General features: G+C 40.3%; 1 protein-coding gene across 1 annotated transcript in view; it reads left to right on the top strand.

Annotated features, from left to right (window-relative positions):
- The window catches only part of CLCN5 (chloride voltage-gated channel 5), a 159,441-nt gene that overhangs the window by 1,984 nt on the left and 133,857 nt on the right, over positions 1-23,600 (top strand). The window contains exon 2 of the mRNA XM_030846651.2: positions 222-378. Coding sequence (XP_030702511.1) covers positions 363-378 — 16 coding nt within the window. The 5' untranslated portion in view covers positions 222-362. The remainder of the gene's footprint in view (positions 1-221; positions 379-23,600) is intronic.

Below are 23,600 nucleotides of genomic sequence, written 5' to 3'. Positions count from 1 at the left end.
GTGATTCATGCAGAATTGGACAGCACTCAAGGGCAATATTAACTGACTCCAGATCTCCCCATTTTTTTTTTTTTTGGTGAGATCTTGTTGCTTAGGTGGAAACTTAACACTGTCCATGTCTGCTTATCTTTGAAAGAGAGGTCCAGAGACGGACAGGAGATGATTTTCAAGGATTTGAATGTTTTTCATTTAGGTATTTGTTTTCCTGTTGATATTTTCAGGTTCTGGGCTTGAGCATCTTGCAGAAAACGAGACGACACAGCTGCTGTTCCATCTACATCCCAGTCGAGTCTCCCTACAAAACTGGGGGGTCCGGGAAACTCTGAGCCTGTGACCCCAGCGTGGGAGAGAATAGGATCAAGATGGCCATGTGGCAGGGTAAGAAGTTAGCACTTATGCCTTCAACTGGTTTTTCCTCCTCTATTCTCTATCCCAGCCCAACCCTCCAAGCCAGTGGCAGGCAGCCAGGCAGCGGTTTCTTTAATTTAACCCTTTGTCTTCGCCAGGACAAAGCATATTGGTTTAAAAGGAGTTGCTGCTAGCTGGAAGTTCAGATTATTTTAAAGTAGGGGTGGAGGGGGGTGTGTGTTTGGGGGGGTAGGAGTAGCGGGAAAATGTAGTGCCAGGAGCATTTTCAAAGAACTCCCTTCATTTTAACATGTGCTCGTGGGGGTTGTGGGTGAAGAGATGGAGGATATCTTCTCATATTTCTGTTTTTTATTTGGTTCCGGCAAATTTCTATCATAAGGTTTTCAAAGGTCGGGGAGACAGATGTCAGCACCTCCTTGACTTCCTCTTCGCAGTAAAGACTTGAAAGCATATTTAGCGTTATAATGATTATATTTGGTGATAGAAGGGAAATGCCTATTTTAATATTATGGAACGACTTGAGAGCAAAGCTCAGTGATGTCTTGCCTGATAGACTATATCTCTTGTGAACCTGTGAATTCTTACCACATATAAAGTTACTTTTTATTTTGGTGGGGTTGGGGATGGTGCCCTTTGGGAGAGTATCAGAATCTCCAGGGGTGTGTGGGATTTTTATGTTTATCAGAAGGGAATGTGGGTTTAAGAAATGGTAGACAAACACTACCCAAATTGGTCTGTGACCCACAGAAGGTTAAGGGCCACTTATATGCAGTAGAATGAAAGGAGCTTGAATGTCCATAAATATTCAATAGGTAGGTTTGTTGGTGGTCTAATGTATCTTTTAAAACCGTCTCCAGTTGGTTACAGCCGTAAGAAGAATTTTTGATGTGTGAGGGTTGTCAATTTAAAGATACTTTTTGATGTGAGATTCGGCCTGTATCCCTGCTTTGACTCACACAATGGGCATTTATCAGGAGGAGTTTGAATATTCTTGTTGAAATCCTGAGACATTCTTTCATTCAACAAGTAGAATACAGAGATGAGTAAGATGCAGAACCCTAGAGGGTTCCTTGTCTTATGGGGGAGACAAACATACAAACAAATAATTGTGTCAGGTTGAATAAGTGTTATAATAGGGAGAGATGCAAAATGTGATGGATGTCCAGAGAAAAGCATGATGAACTGTGAGTTTTGAGCTGGGCTAAAAAAAAATGAGTGGGAGTTTGCCAGATGGGCAACTGAGAGAATTGCATTCTGGGCAGACAGAGAAGCACTGTTTGGGAACTTCCAAGTTGCTCTGTTGGACTCGTGTGAGATGTGTGGGCCACGACCTCAGATGAAGCAGGGAAGGTAGTAGGAGGCTGGATAACAAAGAACCTTGTATGTCCTAGGAAGGATTTTACACTTTATCCCGAAGACAAAGATTCTAAACAGGGAAGTAACATAATCAGATTTTGTTTTAGAAAGATTACTTTGGCAGCAATGTTGAGGTGGGGTTGGAGCCGGAGAGAATGAAAGCCAAGAGGCAGTTGGGAGGTTTCTGTTATAGTGGTTTAGGGAAGAGATGGTGAGGGTCTGAGAAGAAGCAGGGGCAGCAAGGATAGAGAGAATGGGATGAATTCTAGAAACGTCCTGTGACTAGATGCAGGGAGACACCGAGCCTGGGTTGACAGCCAGTTTGGGTGCCTGGGGCCGGTGGTGCCGTTCACTGAGATGGGGAACATGGGAGGTAATGAGAGGGGCATGGGGACTGTGGGAAGTTACTGTGCAGCATTTGGTTTGGCCTGTTTTGTTTGAGACACCTGTGAGCTGTCGGGTCAATGTTTAAAAGACAGTCCTGAAAGTATAGAATTAGAGTTTGTGTAAGTGGGGAGCTAAAGTTTCCTAATGATGCATAAAGAGCTTGTGTGTTTTCTCTCTTTTTGATGGAAATGTCATCAGTAGTTAATGATTTATAATAAAAACATTTTAATGGATAACAATTCTTAATAAAAATGTCATAATTTCTTAATAAGTAATATATTTTGCTATCTCAGGCCCTGAAATCCGATCTGCTTAAGATTACATTGGAGGAAAACAATTTTCCTAGCATTAGTGAAGAGGGGAGTATTCCACAGAAATAACTGCAATCATTCCTTGTTTTCTGCAACCTCTGAAGTGACAAGCATAGTACAATGATAGTTTGGGTGGCAGTATGGTAGAGTAGTTAAAAGTATGGGTCTAGGTTTAACTCCGTTGGTTCTGTCACTTGGTAGCTGTGAGACCTTGGGCAAGTCCCTTAATCTTTCTGTCTCAGTTTTCTCTTTTGTAAAATGGGGATAACAATAGAACTCACCTTATAAGGCTGTTGTGATGATTAGTTAATATTAAACAAAACACTTGGAACATAGTGTCATATAAATGTGTGCCATTATTATTAGTAGTAAGACATTTAGAATATTGTCTATCATATAAGTGCTTAGTAAAATTTAGCAATAGCTGTTATTGTTACTCCTACTACTTCTACTGCTGTCATTATTATTTGCTATAGCCTGGAGTGGGCCTGGCACCCTGTTCTGTGGAGGGAATTTCAGGTTGTCCTTGGAAGGCCTGCCCTGTAGTCATCTGTTTGGGTCTTTATGTAGAGGTTTAGATATGAAGAGATCCTTAGAAAACATCTAGCCCAACCCCTAGAGGTTAAGTGACATACCCACAGTCAAACAGGTTAATAGTAGTGATAGGACTAAAACCCAGGCCTCCTGATTCCCTATTCCAATTTTCTTTCCATGGACTCGTGGAAGAGGGAATGTGTGGGTCTGTCCCCAGCTCAAGGGAGCTCTGAGTCAATCTCTGGATCTAGTAGAGGAACTCTAAAAGCTAGAGGAAGCCAAGTGTCGTTAGTCTCTTGGGTCAGTCCTGTCTAGTTCCTTCATGGAGAATTGGATCCGAATTCCCATGCCTCTTTAACATGGCCAACATTATTATTTTTGACTTCGTTTGATGGAGTCCTCTAAGACATTTCCTGGCCATTTTAAACAGAGTGTACTGGGCATAATTTAATATCTTTGATAACTCAGGGTCATCATTAATAACATCGGTTTCATTGGTCTAATGGTCAAGGAAATATTGAAGAGAATACTAGCCAGTTTAGGGCGGGATGAGAGTGGAGACTTGTGTTGTCAGATCTCATTTATTTATTCAATTAACATCAAGCACCAGTTGTGCACTAGGCACTGTGCTGAGCTCTAGAGATGCTGTGGTCAGTAAAAACAGGTATGGGCTCTGCTCTCACGGAACTTACCAACGAGGATAAAAGTAGAATTTCAAGCTTATGAAATGCTTTATTTAACAAATGTGCTGAAGTAACTTGGAAAAATGACACCAACGTAAATTTAGAAGGATTAAAATAGGGTTTCTTAATAAAGGAGGCTGGTGCATCGGAATTGCCTTTTAAAAATATTCCTGCTCAGCTCTATTTACAATAGCCAGGACATGGAAGCAACCTAAGTGTCCATCGACAGATGAATGGATAAAGAAGGTGTGGCACATATATACAATGGAATATTACTCAGCCATAAAAAGAAACGAAATTGAGTTATTTGTAGTGAGATGGATGGACCTAGAGTCTGTCATACAGAGTGAAGTAAGTCATAAAGAGAAAAACAAATACCGTATGCTGACACATATATATGGAATCTAAATAAATAAAAAAAAATACATATATGGTTCTGAAGAACCTAGGGGCAGGACAGGAATAAAGACACAGACGTAGAGAATGGACTTGAGGACACAGGGAGGGGGAAGGGTAAGCTGGGACGAAGTGAGAGAGTGGCATGAAGTTATAAATACTACCAAATGTAAAATAGATAGCTAGTGGGAAGCAGCCACATAGCACAGGGAGATCAGCTCGGTGCTTTGTGTCCACCTAGAGGGGTGGGATAGGGAGGGTGGGAGGGAGACGCAGCGGGAGGAGATATGGGGATATATGTATACGTATAGCGGATTCACTTTGTTATAAAGAAGAAACTAACACACCATTGTAAAGCAATTATACTCCAATAAAGATGTTAAAAAAAATTCCTGCTCAGTTCTCATCCCCCCCAGTTGTGATTCAGTCTTAAGACCTGAGCATTTAAAGAAGTGCTGTAAGCAATTCTGATGTGTAATCCTGTTTGGGAACTGCTGCATTAAAGAATTAAAAGTTAAAAAAAATATATAAAGAAACTGAAAAAATACAGAATACTCATATAATCGTGGGATAGGGAAGATCTTTGTATGCATAATATGAAAGGTAGAATAAGACAGTTTTAACTGTGTGAAAATTTAAAATTTCTGCACAAAACCATAAAATTAATGAGAAAACTGGAAACAGTTGCAAAAAGACTCATTATCCTTAATATGTAAAGACTTAACAGCTCAGTGAGAAAAATACAAGTATTTTACTAGAAAAAATGTGCAAAGCATGGGAGTAGGAAAATACATACTCAGAAATCCAAATGGCCAATAAACATGAAAAAATGTTCTATCTCAGTAGTAGTCAAAGAAAGGGGGAATTAAAATAGCATACTATTTTCTCCAATATAATTTGCAGTGATTGAAAAGGAATGACAAAACGCAGCTTTGGCAAGGACCCGAGGGAGCAGGCATTTGCATACACTTCTGGTGGGGATGTCAATTTGGCAATATTCATCAAAAGCTTTAAAAACCGTGTTTACCTTTTCACCCTGCAATTCCTTTTCTTGGAACTCATCCTAAGGAAATAATGAAGGGTGTGCACAAAGATGTATCAATAAGGATATCGATTGCAGCATTTTCTATACTAGGGAAAATTGATAACACTTGCATTCTGATGCATTGATACAATGCAATACTATAGTTACTAAAAATGATACTGTGGAGTTATTATACTTATTAACGTAGAAATAGGTTCATGATATGGTGTTAAATGGTGGGGTTGGGAAGCACATCCCAAATTATCAGTAGTTAACAGTGTGGCCTCTGGGCTTAAGAGCTGGATGGAAATCCCAGCTTTATGAGCTTCGTGGTTTTGTGAAGTTACTTACCTTAGTGTTCCTCAAACTTCCACATCTGTTAAAAGAGGGATAAAATAGCAGCGAACCTAACAGTTCTTAACTTGTACGTCCATTAGGATCACCTGGGGATCTTTTAAGCCCACCCAAGCCCAGGCCTCACACAGGCCGATTAAATCTGAATCTCTGGGAATGAGATGCAGCACTCCGGGAATTTTGAAGCCCCTGGTGACTCCAGTGTGCAGACAAGTTAGGGAACTGCTGAGCTAATATATAGGATGGTTGAAAGGATTAAATCAGAAAATCACGGTGCCTGGCATGTGGTAAGTACTTAATACATGATAACTATTATTAGTAACTGTTACTTTTTCTTATTAATAGTATGGTCCCATATTAATATATGTGGTGTGTCCATGTATGTTTTGTACAAAGAAAAGTCTAAGAGGATAGACACACGAGTATTTTAAAAAGAAATTACGGTTGACTTTATTTTTACTTATTTGTATCTTCCATTTTTTCTGTACATAACATGGGTTCCTTGTTAATTTTTAAAGGTATAATTTCTGAAGGAAATATCAGATATATGTACACAGCTTTATATACTAAGGTATTTATAAGTGGTGAAAAACTGAAGACAATTTCCATAGTAGGGGAATGTTAGTAAATTATGGCAGGTCCACAGATTAAAAATCCAGACCAATGCTGAGGAAAATCTTCATGACATAATGGAAGAGTATTGGGATTATTCCTTTTCTGTCTTCAATTTAAGTGGGGCTTTGTGTATATCTCTGTCTTTACATGTTATGTATATACCTGTGAATATATATATCCACCTTTGCCAGCGTGGATCCCTCAAGTTGGGACTGCATAACTAAAGCAGTTGCAGTTTTATTTTTTTACAGCTTTTTTTCCCCAAAATGATTTGTAGTTGTGTGTGTAGCACTTTGCCCTGCTATGTGTGCTCTGCAGTAAAAACCAAATCTAATATATTTCAAAAAAGAAAATACCTATGAATGTGACAATAAATACAGAATAGATGGGAATTATCCAAAGTTGTTGACATGGCTATCCCTAGGTAGTAGGATGCATTTATATTTTTTCCCTTTTATTTTTACTTTCCAAATTTTATGTAATAAATGTATTACTTTTAATAATTTGGAAGTGAGGTATAAAATAGCAGTGCCTCCAACAAAGAGTGAATTGTGTGGGCTTCTGTACAACTGTTTCAGCCTCTCTGTGCCCCCCTGCCTCCAAATTAAAGGAAAAAAAACAACCAAACTCCTGAGGGTTTGGTTAGAGCAGTTTTTTGCTACTAATACTTCCTCAAGTACTCTTGTAACTTTTAGCTGTCTCTCCTACTGACTCCAAAAACTCTTTTGAGAGTGAGATTGGGGACAGGGAAAGTGTACAAAAATGGAGAAATTACACTTAATTTAGTGTGGAAGTTACATAATAAGGTGGAGTGGCAAAATATGTCAGGTAAGGGTGAAAATAAAACAGTTGCAATGAGAAACTGTTCTGTTGGCTTCAGATCCAAAGGAAGTAAGTTTCAACTTTGCAGTTTTTTTTTAAGCACATCACAGTGTATTTGTAAACACTCTGGTGATTTAGCTAACACTTGGGGGCCAAGGGGAGCATCACAAAGCAGTCAGTGAGTTGATAACAGAACTTCAGTGTGAAATCTAGATGGCTGTGTGGCTTGATAGTTGGACCACCATCACCTAGGAAAAGCCATCTGGTTCTGTTCTGTTGATCAAAACGTTAGTATCTGTGTGTCTCATCTCCGACAGGTACAAGAAATGACTTCTTTGTCTCTCTGCATTATTGCCCTTCCACAACTCCTCAGCGGGGCAGAATGGGGGCGGGGGAGAAGGATTATGATGAAAAACGTTGAATAGGGGGTAACTAAAACCAGTCTTTCAGAAATTTTTTCTGTAAGAGCCAGTCATTCCTTCCCAAGCGTACACTGTGGAAGGAACATGGGCCTTGGAATCCGATACACCTGGATCTGAACCCAGCTCTGCCAGTTGGTAGCCAGAGTTCCCTAAGCTCCAAAAGCCTCAATTGTCTCCTCTGGGGTCAAGTGTAGTCTCTGGAGACAGACTCCCTGGGTTTGTATCCTGGCTGTGTCACTGATAGCTATGGGCAAGTTACTTCATCTGTGGGCCTCACCCTCTTCATCTGTAGAATGGGGTTAATAATAATCATACTTCAGGGGGTATATGGCCTTACTCTGTACTATTTACAATTGCATGTGAATCTACAAATAAAGTTTTTACCTCAATATAAAATTTTAATTAAAAAAAGAACAGGGGAACAAGGACTTTCTCCTACATAACAATAATAGTGTTCACACGCGGGGAATTATCATCTATACAATAATTTTATCTAGTTTATAGCCTATAATTACATTTTTCTCAATTATCCTAAAATATCTTTTATAGCATTTCTTGAGGGGGCATTTAGTATCCAATCAAGGAGGAGGTATTTGATTATCTCTCCCTTTAATCCCCTGTTCCTTTTCCTTTGTTTGTTTCAATACATTGACAGTTTTGAAGAGTCCAGGACGGTTGTCATGTAAAACATTCCTCAGTCTGGCTTTGTGTGATTGTTTTCTTGAGATTAGATTCCAGTTCTGTGCTTTTGGCAAGAAAATTACATAGATGATGTTGTGTATGTCCCACTGCATTACATTTTGGTTGAAGACATGTAATGTCAGTTTATCCCATTATTGGTGATGCTAAGGTAATCGCTTATTAAGGAGGTGTCTGCCATATCTCTTCATTGCTGAGGTTCTGTTTTTCATAGATAATTAATTAAAAAATCTATGGTATGGTACTTTAAGACCTTGTGAATATCCTGTTTCCCAAATCATTCATCCAGTAATTTTAGCATTAATTGGCAATCTTTACCTGAATTGTTGAAAAATGATAATTTTTCTAATTTTATCATCCCTCTTTTTTAAAGCTAGAATTCATTTATAATGAAAAGTTCCCCCACATTTTATTTTATTTTATTAAATTAATTAATTTATTTTTATTTTTGGCTGTGTTGGGTCTTCGTTGCCGCATGCAGGCTTTCTCTGGTTGCGGCGAGCGGGGGGCTACTCTTCGTTGCGGTGCACAGGCTTCCATTGCAGTGGCTTCTCTTATTGCAGAGCACGGGCTCTAGGTGCGCAGGCTTCAGTAGTTGTGGCACGTGGGCTCAGTAGCTGTGGCATGTGGGCTCTAGAGTGCAGGCTCAGTAGTTGCGGTGCACAGGCTTAGTTGCTCCGCGGCATGTGGGATCTTTCCGGGCCAGGGCTCGAACCTGTGTCCCCTGCATTGGCAGGCGGATCTTAACCACTGCGCCACCAGGGAAGCCCCCCCACATTTTATTTTATTTTATTTTCTATTTAACTATAGTGGATTTACATTATTGTGTTAGTTTCAGGTATACAGCGTCAGATTCTTTTCCATTATAGGTTATTATAAGATATTGAATATAGTTCCTTGCACCATACGGTAAATCCTTATTGTTTATCTATTTTATATATAGTAGCATATATCTATTAATCCCATACTCCTAATTTATCCCCCCCCTTTGGTAACTGTAAGTTTGTTTTCTGTGTCTGTGAGTCTGTTTTGTAAATAAGTTGATTTGTATTATTTTTTAGATTCCACGAATAAGTGATATCATATAATATTTGTCTTTGACTTACTTCACTTAGTATGATAATCTCTAGGTCCATCCATGTTGCTGCAAATGGCTTTATTTCATTCTTTTTTATGGCTGAGTAATATTTGTGTGTGTGTTTGTGTGTGTGTGTGTGTGTGTGTGTATTTCTTTATCCATGCATCTGTTGATGCACACTTAGGTTACTTGTGTGTCTTGGCTATTGTAAACAGTGCTGCTATGAGCGTTGGGGTGCATGTATCTTTTTGAATTAGAGTTTTCATCTTTCAACTGGAAAGGATCTTTTGAGGTGATCTGTTTCCAGTGTCTCATCTTGCAAAGGAAGAAACTGAGGCCCAGGGAGACTCATTCTGGGTCATACAGCTGTCTCGTGGGAATGCCAGTCTGTTAGCTCTACTGCATTACACTGCCCCCCATTCCCCCAGGCTTGACTATTTTATAATTTTCTATAATTGTTAGTCTTTCCCTACTATTGCTTTTCCTACTTTATTGCTGCTTTGGAAAGTTTAGGGTTTTTTCCCCCAAAGCATTGTTTTGTCATTGAGGTTTCCAGGATGTGTTTTTCTTTTTCCTGTGCCTCTGTTAGCATTTTTGAAATAAACTATAGGTTCCTTAGGTTTTAACCGGGATTATGATTCAGAGCTTCCTGTTTCATGTAACGCTGTTCTGTGTGTGGTGGGGCAGGGGGAGGGGGGCACTATGGGTGGCAACAAATGCCAGATTCTTCTTCTTCCTACCTTCTGTTAACACGCAGGTATTTATAGCCCTGTGGTCAGACCAGAGAAGCTGTTGAGGAGTTAATAGGATGAAGTAACCCCCGTAGTAATGACATATTTTCATGCTTTTCAACCCAATACCATTCAGGGGTGAGGTAGCATTTTATTGTATTTATTTAGGATTTCTGCCCTGACTACTTCCATGAAGAGCATCACAGAAATTGCAACATAGAAATAAATCCAGGACAGGGACGATCTAGTGGCAATGAAATAGATGTTATCAGGTGTGTGAGATATTCTGGGCACTGAAAATTTTTTTTCCTTTTTTCCCCACCTCTTCTTTTCTTCTTCTGGCCCCCACACAAAAAGATAAGCACACTAAATTACATCACTGACATCTCCTGGCCATAAAAAGTGTTCAGATATAGAGGAACCCCCTGGCCCTGTCTGTACTGGGTCTTATGGTCCTTCCACTGCCCTTCCTTGGCCTGGCCTGCTGTGTGGCCACCTATGACTAAGCACTGAATATTCCCAGGTTGAAATCATGATCTTTCCTGTTTAGTTTGAGAGTGATGAGAAGCAGGTTGGCAGGGGAATGGCCACCATCCAAATGCCCAACTCTGCCAAGGGCTTGTTTTCCTTGGGTTCTGGACCCTGGTAATAAATAATAATAGTAGAACCCCTCTTCTTACATTCGCTGTATTAATTGAACTACCATCTACCCAGATATCAAAGCCAAGATTCTGTGTGGCATCACATGGTTCTTGCTCTTCCCCACATGCAGTCCACCTTTGGTGGCCTAGAGCATTTCAGTAGGTCACATTCCTGGCAAATGTCTACTTATCTTTCAGCTATCAGCTCAGAGGTCATCTCTTCTCTATAGCCTTTCCTGAAACCTTGCACATCCTCTGGTAAAATTCACCTTTCCTCTCTTTGTGTGTTTCCACACTATATTGTATATCCCTTGAAGACATTGACTATTTTTGTTTAGTACTTTTGTTTTTGTGTCTGCCATGTGCCAGGCACTGTGTTAGGTGGGTGCTGGGGGTATAGTAGTGGCCAAAAAAGTCATGATTCTTGTTCTCCTAAGTCTTACAGTCATATGGGGAAGTTGGAATGCAAACAAATAAATACAGAAATATTTCATTGTGAAGTGTCATGAGTGCTATAATGTCCTCTGAAAAAGAATAATAAATGAGACATAATTTATTGGGAGGGAGGGTCTGGGAGGAAGTGACAAGTTCGGCTGAGACTGAAAGATAAGCAGCAGTCATCCAGGTGAAGAGTTGGGGGAAGAGCATCCCAGGCAGAGGAAACAAAGTGGAAATCCCTGAGGTGGAAAGAACCTGAATTCTTCCCTAGCATGGCCCAGTGGGGCTGTACCATAGTGAAGGAGGTATAAAGGGGCACGGGATGAAATTGGAAGAGTGGGGACTTCCTTGGTGGTCCAGTGGTTAAGACTCCACGATTCCACTGCAGGGAGCACAGGTTTGATCCCTGGTCAGGGAACTAAGATCTTGCAAGCCGCGTGGCACAGCCAAAGGGAAAAAGAAAGAAAGAAAGAAAGAAAGAAATTGGAAGGGTGGGCAGGGGCTGGTACACAGGGTTTTGTAGGCCATGTAACGAAGTATCCTAAGTGCAGTGTGGAGGCTTTGCAGATAGATTGGACAGGGCAGGATATCAGTGAAGGAGAGGGTAGTGTCTCGTTCACCTTTGCATACCAGCTGTCTAGTAGAGAGTGCCTGCCACATACTATGGGTTCATTGAGTCTTTGTTTAATGAGTAATACTTGCCTGGCCTTCCTGCCACGATTGCCATGAAGATTAAAGAAGGTAAGATATGCTAAAGTGATTTGCAAAATGTAAAATGTTAAACAAGTGTTATTCTAGATGCGATTCACTAGATTCTGTGCAGTGATGCTTACAGATGTTCACTACCACTGGGGGAAAAAAACCCCAAATTGTTAAACTAGCAAAATCTCTCTGGTGTTAGAGATAATTGTGTTGCCAGGAGAAGTATAGGTTTCTCTTCTGTGCTGAATTCACTCAATAAAATCTCCGAGCCTAAAGAGCCTAAAGAATTCGTTACTGAAGAGCTGGATGAATTGTGAGGAACAGTACCTCTGAATTTGCATTTGGATGGGGCAAGGCTAATCAGGCTAATCACAGCAAGGTGTGGCTGCCACCAGCCATGGCACCTGGTTTTCTAGACTGTGTTAAATAAAGTAAAAGATGTAACAAAATCATCAGTGTGCTATTTTTTTTTTTTTTTTTTTTTTGCGGTACGCGGGCCTCTCACTGTTGTGGCCTCTCCCGTTATGGAGCACAGGCTCCGGATGCACAGGCCCAGCAGCCATGGCCCACGGGCCCAGCTGCTTCGCGGCATGTGGGACCCTCCCGGACTGGGGCACGAACCCGTGTCCCCTGCATCGGCAGGCGGACTCTCAACCACTGCGCCACCAGGGAAACCCATTGTGCTTCTATTTTTGTGTTAAATATTTAGTTCCCTATTTGAGCTGCAGGAACTTCAGACCAGGTGATTGATTTTAAAAAGCCCACCCTCTGTGCAGTGTTGGTGGGAGTATAAATTGTTAGAGCCCATTTGGAGGGCAGCTTGGAAGTCCTTATCAAAATGTAAAATTCACCTTTTGTCCCGGTGAATGTAGTCTAAAAAGGAACTGCACAAAAGTATATGTTACAAAGATGTTAGTTGCCTCGTTGTTGCCATTTTTTCACTGTCGATAATCATGATGTCCATCATGAGAGACTGGTTATATTAATAACGGTGTATACGCACTATGGAATGTATTTCATTAAGAAGAGTGAGATAGCTCTCTATATAATGACAGAGATTGATGTCCGAGATACATTTTAAGTGGGAAAAGAAAGGTGCAGAATGGTATTGTATGATCCCATCTGTACAGCATAAAGAAGGGGAGAGTTATAGGATAGATAGATCTAACTTTGTAAATATATATACTTACATATGCATAGACATTTTCTGGAATGATGCACATGAAACAATTATCAGTTGTTACTTGTGGATTAGGGATGGCTAGGGTTTTTTCATGTTCACTTGACACTTTTCTGTACTGCTTGACTTGCTTACAACAAGCTATAATGCCTTTAAATAATAAACTTTAAATAAAACCTGTATTCCACACAATTCTTTTCTTGACACTATTATACTAAGAAATAAAAGGTGTAATAGTGGTTGAGGTGAGAGGTCATGTCTGAAGCACCAGAGGCAGAGTTTGGGCAAATCTAAGGCCTCAGAAAGCTACCAGGGAATCATCATGACCAGGAGGCTTGGGGGGTGGTGTGGGGTGGGTGTGGCTCTGTTTAAAGCTTAATGCTAAGAAAGTGAGATAAAATTAGGTAAAAATCAGGATTTTGTTAGGGTTTTTTTTTTTTTTTGCGGGACGTGGGCCTCTCACTGTTGTGGCCTCTCCTGTTGCGGAGCGCAGGCTCAGTGGCCATGACTCACGGGCCCAACCGCTCCGCGGCATGTGGGATCTTCCCGGACCGGGGCACGAACCCGTGTCCCCTGCATCGGCAGGCGGACTCTCAACCACTGCACCACCAGGGAAGCTCAGGTTTTTTTTTTTTTTTTTTTGATGAAGCAATTTTAATTATGTCATTAGTTTTGATCTGTGGGTATTTTAATACCTAAGTTGCATAGTAATTGTATTTTAGGACACAGTTAAACAATTACGTGTCTCAGTGTCTGGATAAATAGTTCTTGTTCTTGTTCAACTTGTTTAAATATTGTAAGTGAATGCTAGGCTACAGTTTCTCGAGCTTTTTGCTTAAGGACCCGAGGAGGAATGCAGGTATAGTCTTAAGTTTGAAGCGGAGAAGATTTAAGTTGACTATATTTACGTAATAAAGTTTTGATTAAATTAAATCCTCAAATGCTTCAGGTTCATTTTAGCCCACTCTCCCCCCACCAAAAGAAGGCTTTTGCCTGAGCTACAAGAGGTAAATGGAATTTCTAGCTGAATGTCCTCTTGATTTGGTGTAATGAATATTTCCTTCACTCAACTGTGTGCACGTAGAGGTGAGTCACTAGCCAGTCTTAACTGACCCTGGTTCTCTAATATTTGGAATTTTAGCCAGGTGATGGATGGTAGAAGACTTAAAAATGGGTTAAGAAGCAAGACATGTTTTACTCTAGGATGTATAATTGTATGTGTAATTGTGCAGGTGGCAGAGGCTGGAGTGAGAAAGGCTAAGCAATTTCAGGCTGTAGATTGGTGTAGAAGGACTGGAATCATAAAGAGTGCAACTTTTGAGAGATGTTTCTGGTTGGTGAAACCGTAGAGCATGAGGAGTTGCCTGGAGTGTGACTTTAGACTGAACCTGAACCTGGACCTGGAAGTTATGCTTAGAGAACCAGACAGGAAGATTCTTGTCTTTGCTAGTGATCAGAGAAGCTGTAAGAAACAGCCCCACCTTGGACTAGGCATAAAGGAGGGGGAAACTGGGACAAGAAACAGAAATCCTAGAAAGACAGAGAAGGTCCTGAGCGACAAATGGGCTGAACTTTGTATCTGCTGAGAGCCAGAAGTTGACTGCCCTGTGTAGAAAATGTTGCTGAGAGGCCTAACTCCATAGTAAAGTGTTCTGATTTGACTGAGGTCGAGGAAGAGAAGAGAACAAATAATAACGGCTATCATTTATCCAGTACTTGCTGTGTGCTTCTTCCAAGTGCCTTACATGCATTAAAAAAATAAATTTATTTTATTTATTTATTTTTGGCTGCACTGGGTCTTCGTTGCTGCATATGGGCTTCCTATAGTTGTGGCGAGTGAGGGCTACTCTTCATTGCGGTGCGTGGGCTTCTCATTGTGGTGGCTTCTCTTGTTGCAGAACATGGGCTCTAGGCACGTGGGCTTCAGTAGTTGTGCTCATGGGCTCTAGAACGCAGGTTCAGTAGTTGTGGCGCATGGGCTTAGTTGCTCCATGGCATGTGGGATCTTCCTGGACCAGGGCTCGAACCCGTGTCCCCTGCCTCGGCAGGCGGATTCTTAACCACTGTGCCACCAGGGAAGTCCTGTTACATGCATTTTTAACTGGTAACTGATAGAGCCTAGATCCAAGGCAGTCTGGCTCTAATGACCTTGCTGTGGTACTAATGAGGAAGTGAAACGATCTCAAGGCAGTTAAGAAGGCAGAAGACTTGAATAAACAGTTGATGGATAAGTGAAATGGAATTTTGTGGCCAAAATTCTGGATTCTTCCTAAATTTAAGTAATTTAGTGAGTATCTTTTGTGTGAAAGACACTGCTAGGTGTCACAAGTGGGACTAAGAGGAATCAGAAGTAAACACTGTCCTCCCCACAGCTAATCTCTGAGTAAGTTAAAACGTGTAGAAATAACTATGACCCGAGCTAGTGTTAGATACACATGATAAGAGAGGTTTAGAATACCATAGGGGTTAGGCAAAGGTGAGGAGGTGGCACCTGAGGTAGACCGGGTAGTATGGGGTAGGTTCTTCTATAGTTGTTGATGTTAGAGATATGATTTCAGGCAGCAAAGTACAAGGTGCATTTGAGAAAATGAGAAAAAGTGTCATGCCAGGCCTGTTATATGCATTATATGCATTGTCTCATTAAATCCTCATAACAACCCTTTATTGACCAAATGATTTAATGTCAAAACCAGGACACTTTTAATCAAATGGCATTAGTCTAGACAGAGACTGATCCAGGAAAACCAAGACATATGAGGCAGTTGGTATCCTCATTTAACAAACGAGGAAAACGAGGCTCTTAAGTCACATAGCAGGACGTGGTAGAGCCAGGACTTGAATCCAACTCTGGCTCACAAACTAAAAGGTCCATACTTCATTCTGCAAGCAGTGGGGGCGGGGGGGGGCAATTGAAGGGCTTTTTGCAGAGAATGTCATGGTTAGAACTATGTAAGGCAGATGGGAAGGAGATACTGGAATTGCAGAGATTAGTTAGGAGATCGCTGAAAGAGATTCAGGTAGAACAGTGTGAGGGCCTGGATATAAGAAGTTAATTTGGGGGAATTAAAGGAAGGGATAAATGTGAGAGCCATCACAAAGGAAAACATGACAAAGCTTGATTACTGGTCAACTTTGGAGGGAGAAGAGTAAAGGACAACTCAGGATTTCAAATTATTTAGTGAAAACGTTGTTAACCAAAAGTAGCCATTGTAATGTAGAAAGGTAATGTGAGTTTTCATTAGCATTCTAGACTAAGAGGAAATCTGCTTCTCAGTACAGTTGACTTACTGGGTTATAATCAACAAATTATTTAACCCTCCTTTGCCAATATTTACTCACCTGTAAAATGTAGTGTTATCTGTCACTAAAAAGCCCCGGAAATAGCACAGCTTGTCTGAATGGATTTTTTTACCTCCATCTTTTCAAAATTTGAGAGCTTGTGCTCAGTAATGTGAACTTGAATCCCAGTGTTGAATACATTCATTTTTATATTATATCAGCAAAACAATAATCATAATATTGATAATGATGTGTTGTCTCCCTCTTCTGAACTTCTGCTTCTGTTACCGCCTTTAACTAACTGCCAGATGAATTCTAATGCCCGCCTTATAATATCTTTTCTATCATTGTCTTAAACTGTTTCTTAAAATCTTTATTATGGTTTAACTTATTGAAATGTTTATCTTAGCTCCCCAGATAGAGTGTAAAATACTTGAGGGACAGGAACATACATGTTCCTAATGCCTTAAATAGAAGCACCCGGGAAATAGTTATTGATTTGATTTGACCAGTTCATATGGTACAATATGACTGCCCTCCTTTTGTTTTGTCCATTATACTTTATTAATATGGCCTCAAATAGTATTGAGTTTTTGGCAGCTACATCTTACTATGAGCTTGTAATGAGCCTAAGGCCTACTTCTTACTCCAAGTATGTCTATGTCTGTCTGTCTCTTTCTCTCTTTTTAATTATTTTTATTTACAAAAACCTTTCTATCTAGGCTTTTACTTAAACATTAATGTAGTTAAATTTTTATTTGTTTGTCTTGTTAGTTTTTGCATTATTATTATATATATTTTATGAATATCTTTATCCAAGTAATTAATAAAATTTTGCTTGGTGTATTAGTTTTCTATTGCTGCATAATAAATTACCACAAACTTCACGGCTCAAAACAATACCCATTTATTATCTCACAGTTTCTGTGAGTCAAGTCTTTCATGGCTTGGCTGGGTCCTTTGCTCAGTCTCTCAGGCTGCAATCAGTGTGTTGGTTGGGACCACAAGTCTCATCTGAGGCCTTGGGGTTTTCTTCCAAGCCTACATGGCTGTTGGCAGAATTTAGTTCTTTAGTTGGTTGTAGGATTGAGGCCTTCAGATCCTAGGGGCCACCTGTAGTTCCCTGCCACATGGCGTCTCCAAAGGCACTTTACAACATAGCAGCTTAGTTCTTCAAGGCCAGCAAACCATAAAGTCTTTATGTCACCACAGCAAGAAGGAATTATAATAATCATGGGAGTGACATCCATCATCCTTGCTGTGTTCTGTTGGCTAGAAGCTACTCACAGGTCCCACCCACACTGAAGGCAAGGGCATGAACACCAGGAGGTACGAATGATTGGAAGTGGTCTACAAGTGACTGCTACACTTGGCATAGAGCTGAATGAGGCTAATTGAAGACGTGCAACTTACCATTAAGACATTAAGGGACACTTACTGAGTAAGGCTGCTCTAACAGCTGTGACTCTAACTTTATTGTCATCCAGTGAATGTTTTTTTTTTTCATCTTGCTTACAAAGATATAATGAGAGGTGATGTTCAGTTATTCGCCTAATATCATTCATCATGTGGGGCCTTCCACTGAGGCAAAGAGCACTGGAGCAGGAGTAGACTTGTGGAGACAGAGATTCCGGTTTGGATGCCTATAGGTATCCAAGTAGAGATTCATCTCCCCCAGGTCTGGGCCTTACGAGAGGGTTTGGGCTGTGTAATAGAGATTTGGGAGTCTTTCATATAAAGATGGTAAATGGAGTCTAGGGTGTGTGTATAGTTTGAGAGGGGAAAGGTGCCAAGGGTGAAGTTCTGGGGAAACCCAAGTACTTTGAGTGAGTCCCCTGACCTCCCAATCTAACAACCCAAATGAAAAAGGAAACAAGTTATGCTGCTTCAGAGGAAAAGTTGTATTATTTTTGTTTGCTTCTGTCTTCAGTCCCGTCTCTTCCTGTCTATTCTAGGTAGCATGTATCCAATTATCCCCCCTTTTCTTCTGGTATCTTTTCTTTCTTTCCACTGGACCCATTCGCTAGACTATCCATAAATGTTGTGGTCTCCCTTTGCTGTGCCCTCTAGCTACTAATACCTATCTAGCAAGCAGCCTAACCTTTCTGGGCCTCAATTTTCTCAAAGATTGAGTGGCAAAATATAGGCAGAAGGTTATGATTTTTAAGAAGCCTCTTTCAGATCTAAATTCTGTTCTGCCATCTTATTTTTCTCCCCCTTTCCCTTTTTGGTCCTGTTGACAGTTCAGTTCCTTTTTGAAACTTCCCTCCCTTGGCCACAGAGTTGTTGTACCCTGCTAGTTCTCTTTCTGCCTGCCTCTCCTGCTGTTGCTTCCTTCTGCCCCCTAATTATATCCATATTTGGGAGTGTCCTTTGCCTTTTCTCCCTTTATATTCTCTCCCTGTGAAATTTTGTCTTCTCTTCTGGCTTTACCTCTTTTGGTTTTTAATTATAGAAGTAACACATGATTACATGTTTATCTTAAAAAAATAATACAGAAGCATCGTGAGTAAAAAGTGAAAGTTCCCTTTCAACCTCCTCCTTAGAGGTAACCACCATTATCATGTTGGTGTCCTACCTTCCAGGTGTTGAGTCACAAACCCATAAACTTAGCTCTAAACTCTACTTTTTCACCTATAACTGCAGTCTGAATACCCTTAACTTGAATGCTCTACTATCAGCCTATCAAATGAGTTAGCTGAATGACTTTGGGCATGTGGTTGATGTGATTCTTTCTGTGGTTGTTTCTATTCTGTGGTTCTTTCATTGTCTAATATGTATTTATTTTTGTGTCCCCATCGCATTAAAGATATTCCTTATATGTTTGGTTGATCCTATTATTTTATGGCTGATAAGCTCTCATTAGTACTCCTTCCCAGTTCTAATCCCAAAGAAGTAGAATAACGCTCTGTCAAAACTTTAGATGAAAAGGTGGATGACTGGGTATAGGGCCCAGTCACTGGGAACCAGAACTTGTGAGCGGTTAGGTGAGTAAGAGGAAGCATGGGGATTTGTTGGAGGAGAATAAAGTGATGGATAGTTTATTGGAAACTTGGATCAGTAAATTAAAGCCAGGGTTCTAACATTAAAGAAAAATATCATGGGCTCTAAAACTTAAATATCTTAATCTAAAATATTAGCTACCAGAATCACTATTTGTGTGAAAACATTGTTTTGGCTCTGAAAAAGATATATGGATAAGCTCTGCAGTGTAATGGGTCACTTTACAAAAGTATTTTCCGCTGTATGTTTATTAAACGCAAATTTACTGGTAAGGTCATGCCTTTTGAGAATCCAGATTGCCAGTGGAAGTTGATTACTCCATGTCATTTTTTTTTTTTTTTTTTTTTTTTTTGCGGTACGCGGGCCTCTCACTGTTGTGGCCTCTCCCGTTGCGGAGCACAGGCTCTGGACGCACAGGCTCAGTGGCCATGGCTCATGGGCCTAGCTGCTCCGCGGCATGTGGGATCTTCCCGGACCGGGGCACGAACCCGTGTCCCCTGCATCGGCAGGCGGACTCTCAACCACTGCGCCACCAGGGAAGCCCACTCCATGTCATATTAATGAAGCTGTGTCATAAGCAGATGACACACTGAAAATTGCAGGTCTCGGTATAAGCTTAATTACAAAGGAATTGAGGGTCACCTCAATGTCTGGAGGCATTTCTGGTTTTCACAACTGCGGGGGATGTTACTGGCATCTAGTGGGTAGAAGTCAGAAAAACTGCTAAATATCCTATAATGCCCCCCACAGCAAAGGTCAGCCCCCTACAACAAAGAATGATCTGACCCAAGATGTCAGCAGTGCTGAAGTTGAGAAACCAGGGAATTTGGGGTTGAGAGAGATCCATGGAGGTGGTCATTGATGCCCCTTTGTATTTATGCTGATGTCCTGTAATTCTTAACCTTGGAAGATAATGATGATTGTTTGGATTCCAGTGATAGTAGCATAAATATCAGGTAAAAGACCCTTATTTGCTTTTCTAGCTATTCTAATTATTTGGATACTAAAGGAAATTATTCCCAAACTTTGTCAATACTCATTTTTTCAAGGGAAACTTATTGCCAGAACACTTAAAGAGAGATAAACAAGAATGCTAAGACCTGATGCAGTTTTCAGTTATTGCTCTGGTGTTCTAATTCTTAATCCTGAATACTGCAGGTGACCTTATCTTAAACTGAGATATAGCTCAGGAGTTTAAGTTGCGTTGCCCAAGGTCACATAGTGATTTAATCAACCCTGGGCCAGAAATCAGGTCTCCTGATTTCTAGGCTATTGTTCCTTCAGTTCTGCCATCTCTTCTGTGTTGCTGCTTTTCCTGAAGAGCACAATCAAGTATGTCAAGATTGGATAGTCTTAGGTGCTGGGCATTTTGCAGATTTTTGCAAGAATATTCAACCTCACCAACAAAAATAACCTAAAATACTGCAGAGTAAAACTCAAGGAGTTATACTTCTCCACCAATTAACATGGATGCAATATTACACAAATGGGGGGTGGAGCTTAAAGGAAGTGGTAGGGTAAAAGGACTGTTAGTATAATATAGCTGGATGGCATTTCTCTAAGCTACCATTTTGAAAAATGTTGCCTTTTGGACTGACTCCCAAGCTCCATTTGGCTAGCACTTTGGAATTTTAAATGGGTAAAAAATATGATTTTCCATTGCTCCCAGCTGCCCTGCATGGTTTAATAGACGAGTATTTATTTATTTATTTATTTAACATCTTTATTGGAGTATAATTGCTTTACAAGTGTGTGTTAGTTTCTGCTTTATAACAAAGTGAATCAGTTATACATATACATATGTTCCCATATCTCTTCCCTCTTGCATCTCCCTCCCTCCCACCCTCCCTATCCCACCCCTCTAGGTGGTCACAAAGCACAGAGCTGATCTCCCTGTGCTATGGGGCTGCTTCCCCCTAGCTATCTATTTTACGTTTGGTAGTGTATATATGTCCATGCCACTCTCTCACTTTGTCACAGCTTACCCTTCCCCCTCTCCATATCCTCAAGTCCATTCTCTAGTAGGTCTGTGTCTTTATTCCCATCTTGCCCCTAGGCTCTTCATGACCTTTTTTTCCCCCTTAGATTCCATATATATGTGTTAGCATACAGTATTTGTTTTTCTCTTTCTGACTTACTTCACTATGTATGACAGACTCTAGGTCCATCCACCTTACTACGAATAACTCAATTTCATTTCTTTTTATGGCTGAGTAATATTCCATTGTATATGTGTGCCACATCTTCTTTATCCATTCATCCGATGATGGGCACTTAGGTTGCTTCCATGTCCTGGCTATTGTAAATAGAGCTGCAATGAACATTTTGGTACATGACTCTTTTTGAATTATGGTTTTCTCAGGATATATGCCCAGTAGTGGGATTTCTGGGTCATATGGTAGTTCTATTTGTAGTTTTTTAAGTAACCTCCATACTGTTCTCCATAGTGGCTGTATCAATTTACATTCCCACCAGCAAAGCAAGAGTGTTCCCTTTTCTCCACACCCTCTCCAACATTTATTGTTTCTAGATTTTTTGATGATGGCCATTCTGACTGGTGTGAGATGATATCTCATTGTAGTTTTGATTTGCATTTCTCTAATGATTAATGATGTTGAGCATTCTTTCATGTGTTTGTTGGCAATCTGTATATCTTCTTTGGAGAAATGTCTATTTAGGTCTTCTGCCCATTTTTGGATTGGGTTGTTTGTTTTTTGATATTGAGCTGCATGAGCTGCTTGTAAATTTTGGAGATTAATCCTTTGTCAGTTGCTTCATTTGCAAATATTTTCTTCCATTCTGAGGGTTGTCTTTTGGTCTTGTTTATGGTTTCCTTTGCTGTGCAAAAGCTTTGAAGTTTCATTAGGTCCCATTTGTTTATTTTTGTTTTTATTTCCATTTCTCTAGGAGGTGGGTCAAAAAGGATCTTGCTGTGATTTATGTCGTAGAGTGTTCTGCCTGTTTTCCTCTAAGAGTTTGATAGTTTCTGGCCTTACATTTAGATCTTTAATCCATTTTGAGCTTATTTTTGTGTATGGTGTTATGGAGTGATCTAATCTCATACTTTTACATGTAGCTGTCCAGTTTTCCTAGCACCACTTATTGAAGAGGCTGTCTTTTCTCCACTGTTTATTCTTGCCTCCTTTATCAAAGATAAGGTGACCATGTGTGCATGGGTTTATCTCTGGGCTCTGTATCCTGTTCCATTGATCTATATTTCTGTTTTTGGGCCAGTACCATACTGTAATAGACGAGTATTTAAAAGGGAATAGGGCTTCCCTGGTGGCGCAGTGGTTGAGAGTCCGCCTGCTGATGCAGGGGACGTGGGTTCATGCCCCGGTCCGGGAGGATCCCACATGCTGTGAAGCGGCTGGGCCTGTGAGCCATGGCCGCTGAGCCTGCGTGTCCGGAGCCTGTGCTCCGTAACGGGAGGGGCCACAGCAGTGAGAGGCCCTCGTACCACAAAAAAAAAAAAAAAAAAAAAAAAACCCATAAAGGAATAGAACCAACATTGATTTGCATTATGAACTTAGGAAATATACTTAGTTTCTTCATATGCTCAGTTCCTTCATAAAGTAAATGGAGGATGTTAATGATAAAAGTAGTTAATTTTTAAAAATATTACAGGTATCTTTTACTGAGGATTAAGAACATCCAAAGGTACAATGCTATTGATAGAACCACAAAGGTTGGAAGGGTATGAGGTTTGTAAATTGTCATAACAACAACAACATAAGAAGTTCTTTACACACATTATCTCAAATTATCATAATTACCTTACAAAGTGGGCCATGTTATGTTATTTTACAGATAAGAGAAATGAAACTCACAGAGTTATTCTGGGTGGAATGTAGAACTATTTATTTAACTTCCTACAGGTAGTTAATATTTATTGAGTCCTTACAATTTGCCAGGTACTGTTCTAAGCCCTTTACACATATTATTAAACTTCAGTACAGTGCTATAAGGTGAATATTGTTATTCCCGTTTTGAAATTGAGGAACCTGAGGTAAAGAGAGGTTAAATAACTAGCTTTTATAGCTAATAAGAAGTGCCTGATACGGATCGAGATATGCTCTAAGTGGAAAATACCCACTGGATTTCAAAGAATTAGTATGATAAAAAAATATAAAGCATTTCAGTAATTTTTAATATTGATTACATGTTGAAGTGATAACATTTTGGATATATTGGGTTAAATAAAATCTATTATTAAAATTAACTTCATCCTATTTCTTTTTACTTTTCTTAACATGGCTTCTAGAAAATTTAAAGTTAACATATGTGGCTGGCATAAAGTTAAAATTTAAAGTTGACATAAAGTTAACATATGTTTTTTTGTTTGCGGTACGCAGGCCTCTCACTGCTGTGGCCTCTCCCGTTGCGGAGCACAGGCTCCAGACACGCAGGCTCAGCGGCCATGGCTCACGGGCCCAGCCGCTCTGCGGCATGTGGGATCTTCCTGGACCGGGTCACGAACCCGCGTCCCCTGCATCGGCAGGAGGACTCTCAACCACTGCGCCACCAGGGAAGCCCAACATATGTTTTTATATTTCTGTTAGATGACACTGCTCTA

Source organism: Globicephala melas, chromosome X (assembly GCF_963455315.2).
Source record: "Globicephala melas chromosome X, mGloMel1.2, whole genome shotgun sequence".
Classification (NCBI taxonomy): domain Eukaryota; kingdom Metazoa; phylum Chordata; class Mammalia; order Artiodactyla; family Delphinidae; genus Globicephala; species Globicephala melas.
Note: the sequence above shows the minus strand (reverse complement) of the source record. Positions and strands in the feature narration are given on the sequence as shown.